The 12,500-nt window shown below is 47.5% G+C and overlaps 2 protein-coding genes and 1 long non-coding RNA gene across 4 annotated transcripts in view; 1 reads left to right on the top strand and 2 right to left on the bottom strand.

Annotated features, from left to right (window-relative positions):
• The first annotated feature begins 2,840 nt into the window (after nt 1-2,840).
• LOC127927393 (uncharacterized) lies at nt 2,841-4,688 on the top strand. The gene is made up of 3 exons (XR_008127275.1): nt 2,841-2,951; nt 3,719-3,850; nt 4,214-4,688. It is a non-coding gene; the product is annotated as an uncharacterized LOC127927393 (long non-coding RNA).
• A 936-nt stretch (nt 4,689-5,624) lies between these two features.
• LOC127927391 (uncharacterized) lies at nt 5,625-6,974 on the bottom strand. Its single transcript, XM_052513701.1, has 2 exons — nt 6,294-6,974; nt 5,625-6,231 (listed from the first exon to the last, which is right to left on the bottom strand). The coding sequence occupies exons 1-2, from the start codon at nt 6,940-6,942 to the stop codon at nt 5,963-5,965; spliced, it is 918 nt and encodes a 305-aa protein (XP_052369661.1). The 5' UTR covers nt 6,943-6,974; the 3' UTR covers nt 5,625-5,962.
• A 904-nt stretch (nt 6,975-7,878) lies between these two features.
• The window catches only part of hsd11b2 (hydroxysteroid (11-beta) dehydrogenase 2), a 17,908-nt gene continuing 13,286 nt past the window's right edge, over nt 7,879-12,500 (bottom strand). For both annotated transcript variants that reach the window (XM_052513703.1, XM_052513702.1), the window contains one exon: nt 7,879-9,546. In XM_052513703.1, coding sequence (XP_052369663.1) covers nt 9,143-9,546 — 404 coding nt within the window. In that variant the 3' untranslated portion in view covers nt 7,879-9,142. The remainder of the gene's footprint in view (nt 9,547-12,500) is intronic.

Genomic DNA, 12,500 nt, shown 5'->3' on the forward strand with positions numbered 1-12,500 from the left:
ATCTCCTCTCCCCTTTCTTCTTTCTCCTCTCCCTTCTCTTCTCCTCTCCCCTCTCCCCTCTCCCATCACCTCTCCCCTTTCTTCTCTCTCCTCTCCCTTCTCTTCTCCTCTCCGCTCTCCCCTCTCCCATCTCCTCTCCCTTCTCTTCTCCTCTCCGCTCTCCCCTCTCCCCCCTCTCCCCTCTCCCATCTCCTCTCCCCTTTCTTCTCTCTCCTCTCCCTTCTCTTCTCCTCTCCGCTCTCCCCTCTCCCCTCTCCCATCTCCTCTCCCCTTTCTTCTCTCTCCTCTCCCTTCTCTTCTCCTCTCCGCTCTCCCCTCTCCCCTCTCCCATCTCCTCTCCCCTTCCTTCTCTCTCCTCTCCCTTCTCTTCCCCTCTCTGTTCTCCCCTCTCCCCTCTCCCATCTCCTCTCCCCTTTCTTCTCTCTCCTCTCCCTTCTCTTCTCCTCTCCGCTCTCCCCTCTCCCCTCTCCCATCTCCTCTCCCCTTCTTCTCTCCCCTCTCCCCTCTCCCATCTCCTCTCCCCTCTCCTCTCTCCCATCTCCTCTCCCCTTTCTTCTTTCTCCTCTCCCTTCTCTTCTCCTCTCCCCTCTCCCCTCTCCCCTCTCCCATCTCCTCTCCCCTTTCTTCTCTCTCCTCTCCCTTCTCTTCTCCTCTCCCCTCTCCCCTCTCCCATCTCCTCTCCCCTTTCTTCTCTCTCCTCTCCCTTCTCTTCTCCTCTCCCCTCTCCCCTCTCCCATCTCCTCTCCCCTTTCTTCTTTCTCCTCTCCCTTCTCTTCTCCTCTCCCCTCTCCCCTCTCCCATCTCCTCTCCCCTTTCTTCTTTCTCCTCTCCCTTCTCTTCTCCTCTCCGCTCTTCCCTCTCCCCTCTCCCTCTCCCCTCTCCCCTCTCCCCTCTCCCCTCTCCCTTCTCTTCTCCTCTCCGCTCTCCCCTCTCCCCTCTCCCCTCTCCTATATTGGTCCCCACTGGCTTCACAGAATACACAGAATCTCTGACAGTTCTTGGAAGACTGGCATCTAGGAAGATCTAGGAAGAGGGGACCCAGACCTGGGTCGATTTAGGGGGCGGAGCTCTATAGCGTGGGTGTTATTTATTAGACCTGGGTCGATTTAGGGGGCGGAGCTCTATAGCGTGGGGGTCATTTATTTGACCTGGGTCGATTTAGGGGGAGGAGCTCTATAGCGTGGGGGTTATTTATTTGACCTGGGTCGATTTAGGGGGAGGAGCTCTATAGCGTGGGGGTTATTTATTTGACCTGGGTCGATTTAGGGGGAGGAGCTCTATAGCGTGGGGGTTATTTATTTGACCTGGGTCGATTTAGGGGGAGGAGCTCTATAGCGTGGGGGTTATTTATTTGACCCCACTGTTCCTAGGCCAGTTAACCCGCTGTTCCTAGACCAGTTAACCCACTGTTCCTAGACCAGTTAACCCACTGTTCCTAGACCAGTTAACCCACTGTTCCTAGACCAGTTAACCCACTGTTCCTAGACCAGTTAACCCCACTGTTCCTAGACCAGTTAACCCACTGTTCCTAGACCAGTTAACCCACTGTTCCTAGACCAGTTAACCCACTGTTCCTAGACCAGTTAACCCACTGTTCCTAGACCAGTTAACCCACTGTTCCTAGACCAGTTAACCCGCTGTTCCTAGACCAGTTAACCCACTGTTCCTTGACCAGTAAACCCGCTGTTCCTAGACCAGTTAACCCACTGTTCCTAGACCAGTTAACCCACTGTTCCTTGACCAGTAAACCCACTGTTCCTAGACCAGTTAACCCACTGTTCCTAGACCAGTTACCCCACTGTTCCTAGACCAGTTAACCCCACTGTTCCTAGACCAGTTAGCCACTGTTCCTAGACCAGTTAGCCACTGTTCCTAGACCAGTTAACCCACTGTTCCTAGACCAGTTAACCCACTGTTCCTAGACCAGTTAACCCGCTGTTCCTAGACCAGTTAACCCACTGTTCCTAGACCAGTTAACCCACTGTTCCTAGACCAGTTAACCCACTGTTCCTAGACCAGTTAACCCACTGTTCCTAGACCAGTTAACCCACTGTTCCTAGACCAGTTTACCCACTGTTCCTAGACCAGTTAACTCCACTGTTCCTAGACCAGTTAACCCCACTTGTCCTAGACCAGTTAACCCACTGTTCCTAGTCCAGTTAACCCACTGTTCCTAGACCAGTTAACCCACTGTTCCTAGACCAGTTAACCCACTGTTCCTAGACCAGTTTACCCACTGTTCCTAGACCAGTTAACCCACTGTTCCTAGACCAGTTAACCCACTGTTCCTAGACCAGTTATAACCCACTGTTCCTAGACCAGTTAACCCACTGTTCCTAGACCAGTTATAACCCACTGTTCCTAGACCAGTGAACCCACTGTTCCTAGACCAGTTTACCCACTGTTCCTAGACCAGTTAACCCCACTGTTCCTAGACGGCTACCCTGCCGCCCCTCCACTCTAACCACTAGGCTACCCTGCCGCCCCTCCACTCTAACCACTAGGCTACCCTGCCGCCCCTCCACTCTAACCACTAGGCTACCCTGCCCCCCCCACTCTAACTACTAGGCTACCTGCCTCCACTCTAACCACTAGTCTACCTGCCGCCCCTCCACTCTAACCACTAGGCTACCCTGCCGCCCCTCCACTCTAACCACTAGGCTACCCTGCCGCCCCTCCACTCTAACCACTAGGCTACCCTGCCACCCCTCCACTCTAACCACTAGTCTACCCTGCCGCCCCTCCACTCTAACCACTAGGCTACCCTTAACCCTCCACTGTTCCACCCTCCCCTAGCACACCTAACCCACTCTAACCACCCTACCCTGTCGCCCCTCCACTCTAACCACTAGGCTACCCTGCCACCCCTCCACTCTAACCACTAGTCTACCCTGCCGCCCCTCCACTCTAACCACTAGGCTACCCTGCCGCCCCTCCACTCTAACCACTAGGTTTACCCTGCCGCCCCTCCACTCTAACCACAAGGCTACCCTGCCGCCCCCACTCTAACTACTAGGCTACCTGCCTCCACTCTAACCACTAGTCTACCTGCCGCCCCTCCACTCTAACCACTAGGCTACCCTGCCGCCCCTCCACTCTAACCACTAGGCTACCCTGCCGCCCCTCCACTCTAACCACTAGGCTACCCTGCCACCCCTCCACTCTAACCACTAGTCTACCCTGCCGCCCCTCCACTCTAACCACTAGGCTACCCTGCCACCCCTCCACTCTAACCACAAGGCTACCCTGTAACCCCTCCACTCTAACCACTAGGCTACCCTGCCACCCCCCCACTGCTACCCTAGACCCCCTCCACTCTAACCACTAGTCTACCCTTAACCCCTCCACTCTAACCACTAGGCTACCCTGCCACCCCTCCACTCTAACCACAAGGCTACCCTGACCGCCCCTCCACTCTAACCACTAGGCCACCCTAACCACCCCTCCACTCTAACCACTAGTCTACCCTGCCGCCCCTCCACTCTAACCACTAGGCTACCCTGCCGCCCCCCCCACTCTAACCACTAGGCTACCTGCCTCCACTCTAACCACTAGGCTACCTACCGCCCATCCACTCTAACCACTAGTCTACCTGCCGCCCCTCCACTCTAACCACTAGGCTACCCTGCCGCCCCTCCACTCTAACCACTAGCCTACCCTGCCGCCCCTCCACTCTAACCACTAGGTTACCCTGCCACCCCTCCACTCTAACCACTAGTCTACCCTGCCGCCCCTCCACTCTAACCACTAGTCTACCCTGCCGCCCCTCCACTCTAACCACTAGGCTACCCTGCCGCCCCTCCACTCTAACCACTAGTCTACCCTGCCGCCCCTCCACTCTAACCACTAGGTTACCCTGCCACCCCTCCACTCTAACCACTAGTCTACCCTGCCGCCCCTCCACTCTAACCACTAGCCTACCCTGCCGCCCCTCCACTCTAACCACTAGGTTACCCTGCCACCCCTCCACTCTAACCACTAGTCTACCCTGTCGCCCCTCCACTCTAACCACTAGTCTACCCTGCCGCCCCTCCACTCTAACCACTAGGCTACCCTGCCGCCCCTCCACTCTAACCACTAGCCTACCCTGTCGCCCCTCCACTCTAACCACTAGGCTACCCTGCCGCCCCTCCACTCTAACCACTAGGTTACCCTGCCACCCCTCCACTCTAACCACTAGTCTACCCTGCTGCCCCTCCACTCTAACCACTAGTCTACCCTGCCGCCCCTCCACTCTAACCACTAGGCTACCCTGCCGCCCCTCCACTCTAACCACTAGTCTACCCTGCCGCCCCTCCACTCTAACCACTAGCCTACCCTGCCACCCCTCCACTCTAACCACTAGGCTACCCTGCCGCCCCTCCACTCTAACCACTAGGCTACCCTGCCGCCCCTCCACTCTAACCACTAGTCTACCCTGCCGCCCCTCCACTCTAACCACTAGGCTACCCTGCCGCCCCTCCACTCTAACCACTAGTCTACCCTGCCGCCCCTCCACTCTAACCACTAGCCTACCCTGCCGCCCCTCCACTCTAACCACTAGTCTACCCTGCCGCCCCTCCACTCTAACCACTAGTCTACCCTGCCGCCCCTCCACTCTAACCACTAGTCTACCCTGCCGCCCCTCCACTCTAACCACTAGGCTACCCTGCCGCCCCTCCACTCTAACCACTAGTCTACCCTGCCGCCCCTGCTGAGCGAAGCAAAGTAGGGTCAAACCATTCCCAAACCAACCTCGCCCCCGATCTTTCTTCAGTTATACAATGTCATGAGGCTTAATTAAGTGAACTCAGCTATGGAATTAGCACACCATGCTCCAAATACTAACTGACAGATTAGAAATGGGTGGTTTGGTTTGAGTATAAAGGTCAAAGATGGGCTCCTGGCATGTCAACAAACTGTCCCACCACTCCAGGAAATAAGGAGAGCTGTGTTTGGTGTTGGCTCCTCTCTCCTATCCTCCCTCTCCCCTCTCTCTTCTCTCTTCTCTCTTCTCTCTTCTCCCATCTCTCTCTCCTCTCTCCTCTCCCATCTCTCTCTCCTCTCTCCTCTCCTCTCCTCTCCTCTCCTCTCCTCCTCTCCTCTCCTCTCCTCTCCTCTCCTCTCCTCTCCTCCCTCTCTCCCCTCCTCTCCTCCCTCTCTCCTCTCTCCTCCCCTCTCCTCTCCTCTCCTCTCCCATCTCTCTCTCCTCTCCTCTCTCCTCTGATTGCTGAGGCAAGAGATAACAAAAAGATTTTTAAAAAGTCAACTTTTAATATTACCAAAGTTAGGTGAACAACGAGTGAAAAAAAATACATTTTTTTTAACAATATTTTTTAAAGAATATTTGTTATTGTAAAATTCACAGTTTTCAGTGATTGGTGAAATAAAACTGGCATAGCTACTCTGCTTGAAGAAGAACATTCAGTGGAAGGAAACATAGAATATATACATATACACATATACATATACATACATATACATATAATATATACATATACATATACATACATATAATATATACATATACATATAATATATACATATACATACATATAATATATACATATACATACATATAATATATACATATACATACATATAATATATACATATACATACATAGAATATATACATATACATATACATATACATACATATAATATATACATATACATACATATAATATATACATATACATACATATAATATATACATATACATATACATATACATACATAGAATATATACATATACATATACATACATATAATATATACATACATATATATAATATATACATATACATATACATACATATAATATATACATACATATACATATATATAATATATACATATACATACATAGAATACACAAAGAAACGAACAACGACGAACTGTTCGAATTAAACATAACAAATAACATGGACCATCTATGAGGTCCTTGAATTCATCCATGGGGATGTGACAGAATGGTGTATTTACAGAGCTCTGTGGTGCCAGCCGTGTTGGTGCCATCGTGTTGGTGCCAGCCGTGTTGGTGCTGTTGGTGCCAGCCGTGTTGGTGCCATCGTGTTGGTGCTGATGGTGCCAGCCGTGTTGGTGCCATCCGTGTTGGTGCTGATGGTGCCAGCCGTGTTGGTGCTGATGGTGCCAGCCGTGTTGGTGCTGATGGTGCCAGCCGTGTTGGTGCCACCGTGTTGGTGCCATCGTGTTGGTGCCAGCCGTGTTGGTGCCATCGTGTTGGTGCCATCGTGTTGGTGCCATCGTGTTGGTGCCATCGTGTTGGTGCCAGCCGTGTTGGTGCCATCGTGTTGGTGCCAGCCGTGTTGGTGCCATCGTGTTGGTGCTGTTGGTGCCAGCCGTGTTGGTGCCAGCCGTGTTGGTGCCAGCCGTGTTGGTGCCATCGTGTTGGTGCCAGCCGTGTTGGTGGTGTTGATGCCATCGGGTTGATGCCATCGTGTTGGTGCCATCGTGTTTGATGCCATCGTGTTGATGCCAGCCGTGTTGGTGCCATCGTGTTGGTGCCATCGGGTTGATGCCATCGTGTTGGTGCCATCGTGTTGGTGCCATCGTTGGTGATGCCATCGTGTTGATGCCATCGTGTTGGCGCCATCGTGTTGGTGCCAGACTTGTTGGTGCCATCGTGTTGGTGCCATCGTGTTGGTGCCATCGTGTTGGCGCCATCGTGTTGGTGCCAGCCGTGTTGGTGCCATCGTGTTGATGCCAATCGGGTTGGTGCCATTGTGTTGGTGCCATCGTGTTGGTGCCATTGTGTTGGCGCCATCGTGTTGGTGCCAGCCGTGTTGGTGCCAGATGCGTTGGTGCCATTGTGTTGGCGCCATCGTGTTGGTGCCATTGTGTTGGCGCCATCGTGTTGGTGCCAGCCGTGTTGGTGCCAGCCGTGTTGGTGCCATCGTGTTGGTGCCAGACTTGTTGGTGCTAGCCATGTTGGTGCCATCGTGTTGGTGCCATCGTGTTGGTGCCATCGTGTTGGTGTGGTGCCATCGTGTTGGTGCCATGTTGGTGCCATCGTTGTTGGTGCCAGCCGGGTTGGTGCCATCGTGTTGGTGCTAGCCATGTTGGTGCCATCGTGTTGGTGCCATCGGGTTGGTGCCATCGTGTTGGTGCTAGCCATGTTGGTGCCATCGTGTTGGTGCTAGCCATGTTGTTGGTGCCATCGTGTTGATGCAGCCATGTTGGTGCCATCGTGTTGGTGCCATCGTGTTGGTGCCATCGTGTCTATGGTGAACACCAATATAATGAGCCCTTCTGGTGAACACCAATATAATGAGCTCTTCAATATGAACACCAATATAATGAGCCCTTCAATGTGAACACCAATATAATGAGCTCTTCAATGTGAACAGCCAATATAATGAGCCCTTCAATGTTGGTGAACACCAATATAATGAGCCCTTCTATGGTGAACACCAATATAATGAGCCCTTCAATGTGAACACCAATATAATGAGCCCTTCAATGTGAACACCAATATAATGAGCCCTTCTATATGAACACCAATATAATGAGCTCTTCAATGTGAACACCAATATAATGAGCCCTTCAATGTGAACACCAATATAATGAGCCCTTCTATATGAACACCAATATAATGAGCCCTTCAATGTGAACACCAATATAATGAGCCCTTCTATATGAACACCAATATAATGAGCCCTTCAATGTGAACACCAATATAATGAGCCCTTCTATGTGAACACCAATATAATGAGCTCTTCAATGTGAACACCAATATAATGAGCCCTTCAATGTGAACACCAATATAATGAGCCCTTCAATATGAACACCAATATAATGAGCCCTTCAATGTGAACACCAATATAATGAGAACACCTTCTTCAATATGAACACCAATATAATGAGCCTTCTTCAATATGAACACCAATATAATGAGCCCTTCAATGTGAACACCAATATAATGAGCCCTTCAATGTGAACACCAATATAATGAGCTCTTCAATGTGAACACCAATATAATGAGCCCTTCAATGTGAACACCAATATAATGAGCCCTTCAATGTGAACACCAATATAATGAGCCCTTCTATATGAACACCAATATAATGAGCTCTTCAATGTGAACACCAATATAATGAGCCCTTCAGTATGAACACCAATATAATGAGCCCTTCAATGTGAACACCAATATAATGAGCCCTTCAATATGAACACCAATATAATGAGCCCTTCAATATGAACACCAATATAATGAGCCCTTCAATATGAACACCAATATAATGAGCCCTTCAATATGAACACCAATATAATGAGCCCTTCAATATGAACACCAATATAATGAGCCCTTCAATATGAACACCAATATAATGAGCCCTTCAATGTGAACACCAATATAATGAGCCCTTCAATATGAACACCAATATAATGAGCTCTTCAATGTGAACACCAATATAATGAGCTCTTCAATATGAACACCAATATAATGAGCCCTTCAATATGAACACCAATATAATGAGCCCTTCAATGTGAACACCAATATAATGAGCCCTTCAATATGAACACCAATATAATGAGCCCTTCAATATGAACACCAATATAATGAGCCCTTCAATATGAACACCAATATAATGAGCCCTTCAATATGAACACCAATATAATGAGCCCTTCTATATGAACACCAATATAATGAGCCCTTCAATATGAACACCAATATAATGAGCCCTTCTATATGAACACCAATGTAATGAGCCCTTCTATATGAACACCAATATAATGAGCCCTTCAATGTGAACACCAATATAATGAGCCCTTCAATATGAACACCAATATAATGAGCCCTTCAATGTGAACACCAATATAATGAGCCCTTCAATATGAACACCAATATAATGAGCCCTTCAGTATGAACACCAATATAATGAGCCCTTCAGTATGAACACCAATATAATGAGCCCTTCAGTATGAACACCAATATAATGAGCCCTTCAGTATGAACACCAATATAATGAGCCCTTCAATGTGAACACCAATATAATGAGCCCTTCAGTATGAACACCAAAGCAAAAACCACAATATTCAAACAAAAATAGACAACAACACGATGATCGTGTTTTACCTGACGTAAGTGGGTCCTACAGCTTCCACTTTTTACCTTAAAAACAAACACACATCTCATTGTTTTACTTCTTTATCTTCTCCACGTTGTTGTTGATGTTGTTGTTGTTGTTGTTGTTGTTGTTGTTGTTCTCTTTCCTCAGCGCTCGTGGGATGATCTTCTTCCGGACAAATAGTCTCTGGAGGAACTTGTCCGAGAGTCTCAGAGGGAAATAACTATAAACGAAGTACATGAGGCCCACGCCGGGCCCAGCGTAGTATCGGACCAGGGGCCGGGGGGAGAGCAGCGCCTCGCTGATGGTGTTGATGACTGGTGACAGGTCCTCGTTAGCCGACTGAGCGAAGTGTTGGAAGAGCTCCTTGGTCTCGTGTGTGTAGTCTTCCCCGTACTCCTCCAGCAGGCCTGCGGACAGGTTGTGGATCAGGCTCTTGTACTGACTCTCCCAGTACTCCTGGTTACCGGACTGACCTGGGATCAGGAGATATAGAGGGTTAGAGGGTTTGAGTTAACAGGGAGTTTACTTTACACCGTAGGTTGTCTCCCAGTAACCCTGGTTACCGCACTGACCTGGGATCAGAAGATATAGAGGGTTTGAGTTAACAGGGAGTTTACTTTACACCGTAGGTTGTCTCCCAGTAACCCTGGTTACCGCACTGACCTGGGATCAGAAGATATAGAGGGTTTGAGTTAACAGGGAGTTTACTTAATAATATATAATAATATATGCCATTTAGCAGACGCTTTTATCCAAAGCGACTTACAGTCATGTGTGCATACATTCTACGTATGGGTGGTCCCGGGATTGAACCCACTTCCCTGGCGTTACAAGCGCCATGCTCTACCAACTGAGCTACAGAAGGACCACTATACTTTACACCGTAGGTTGTCTCCCAGTACTCCTGGTTAATGGACTGGCCTGGGATCAGAAGATATAAAGGACTGAGTTAGTTTAAATTTAGAGCATGATTTAATATGTAGGTAAGAGCAATACATAATATTCTAATAACATGCTAATAAGGTGCTAATAACATGCTAATAAGGTGCGAATAACATGCTAATAAGGTGCTAATAACATGCTGATAAGGTGCTAATAACATGCTAATAAGGTGCTAATAACATGCTAATAAGGTGCTAATAACATGCTGATAAGGTGCTAATAACATGCTAATACGGTGCTAAAAACATTCTAATAAGGTACCAATAACATGCTAATATGGTGCTAATAACATGCTAAGGAGAGGCAAATAAGGTGCTAATAACATGCTAATAACATGCTAATAACATGCTAATAATGTGCCAATAACATGATAATACGGCACTAATAACATGCTAATAAGGTGCTCATAACATGCTAATAACATGCTAATAATGTGCTAATAACATGCTAATAAGGTGCTATTAACATGCTAATAAGGTGCTCATAACACGATAATATGGTGCTAGTAACATGCTAATACGGTGCTAATAACATGCTAATAAGGTGCTATTAACATGCTAATAAGGTGCTCATAACACGATAATATGGTGCTAGTAACATGCTAATACAGTGCTAATAACATGCTAATAAGGTGCTATTAACATGCTAATATGGTGCTAGTAACATGCTAATACGGTGCTAATAACATGCTAATAAGGTGCTATTAACATGCTAATAAGGTGCTCATAACATGATAATATGGTGCTAGTAACATGCTAATACGGTGCTAATAACATGCTAATAAGGTGCTCATAACATGATAATATGGTGCTAGTAACATGCTAATACGGTGCTAATAACATGCTAATAATGTGCCAATAACATGATAATACGGCACTAATAACATGCTAATAAGGTGCTCATAACATGCTAATAACATGCTAATAATGTGCTAATAACATGCTAATAAGGTGCTATTAACATGCTAATAAGGTGCTCATAACACGATAATATGGTGCTAGTAACATGCTAATACGGTGCTAATAAGATGTAAATATATTAGTCTAGTTCCACACATGGCGAGCCAATCAGAAGAGACAGATTGAGGTACACCATGTGGTCACTCTACAATAAACGGGATGTAAATTACACACTATTATATCATCGCTGCTGCCATTAGCATGAAATAGTGTTTGTAACATGTAAAAAAAAATGTTTGTCTTGGTTCACAAATGGTAATCGGCATAATGAGTGTATAAATAAAGATTTACACTGTTACGAACAATCAACATCAACATCAACATCACATGTGACAGCTGCACTTCCTGTGTGGCTCTGTAGAGATATCTATCCCAGGGTCTAATACCACCAGATATATCTACACAGACTATATACAGGTCTGTGTGGCTCTGTAGAGATATCTATCCCAGGGTCTAATACCATCAGATATATCTACACAGACTATATACAGGTCTGTGTGGCTCTGTAGAGATATCTATCCCAGGGTCTAATACCATCAGATATATCTACACAGACTATATACAGGTCTGTGTGGCTCTGTAGAGATATCTATCCCAGGGTCTAATACCATCAGATATATCTACACAGACTATATACAGGTCTGTGTGGCTCTGTAGAGATATCTATCTATCCCAGGGTCTAATACCATCAGATATATCTACACAGACTATATACAGGTCTGTGTGGCTCTGTAGAGATATCTATCCCAGGGTCTAATACCACCAGATATATCTACAGACTATATACAGGTCTGTGTGGCTCTGTAGAGATATCTATCCCAGGGTCTAATACCACCAGATATATCTACACAGACTATATACAGGTCTCTGGTTTCCATAGTACTCTAGAGGTCAGAGTGTGAACCACTCCGTATTCAGGAAACCACTGCCAGACAGCGAGTTGTACACCAATAAGATCAGAGGCCGGTATCCATGACAACACACAGATCAAACATCAGCGGAATCAAACTGCAAACTTTCATGTTCATATTCTAGATCTTTTAAAGCGCTCGTCTCTTCGTTTCCACTCCTCTAGTCCCCATCCCATCTAGCATCTCTGTGGCGTTAGTCCCCATCCCATCTAGCATCTCTGTGGCGTTAGTCCCCATCCCATCTAGCATCTCTGTGGCGTTAGTCCCCATCCCATCTAGCATCTCTGTGGCGTTAGTCCCCATCCCATCTAGCATCTCTGTGGCGTTAGTCCCCATCCCATCTAGCATCTCTGTGGCGTCAGTCCCCATCCCATCTAGCATCTCTCTGGCGTTAGTCCCCATCCCATCTAGCATCTCTGTGGCGTTGGTCCCCATCCCATCTAGCATCTCTGTGGCGTTAGTCCCCATCCCATCTAGCATCTCTGTGGCGTCAGTCCCCATCCCATCTAGCATCTCTGTGGCGTTAGTCCCCATCCCATACCGTGGCGGAGATCTTTGTGGGCTATACTTGGCCTTGTCTCAGGATGGTAAGTTGGTGGTTGAAGATATCCCTCT

Source organism: Oncorhynchus keta, unplaced genomic scaffold (assembly GCF_023373465.1).
Source record: "Oncorhynchus keta strain PuntledgeMale-10-30-2019 unplaced genomic scaffold, Oket_V2 Un_scaffold_13882_pilon_pilon, whole genome shotgun sequence".
NCBI classification, from domain to species: domain Eukaryota; kingdom Metazoa; phylum Chordata; class Actinopteri; order Salmoniformes; family Salmonidae; genus Oncorhynchus; species Oncorhynchus keta.

Excerpts from the sequence above, each read along its gene's own strand:
- LOC127927391 (XM_052513701.1), bottom strand. The coding sequence starts at position 6,942 with ATGGCACCAACATGGCTAGCACCAACAAGTCTGGCACCAACACGATGG. Across the intron at positions 6,232-6,293 it reads CAACACGGCTGGCACCAACA|GCACCAACACGATGGCACCA; the intron begins CGATGGCACCAA and ends ACCAACACGATG.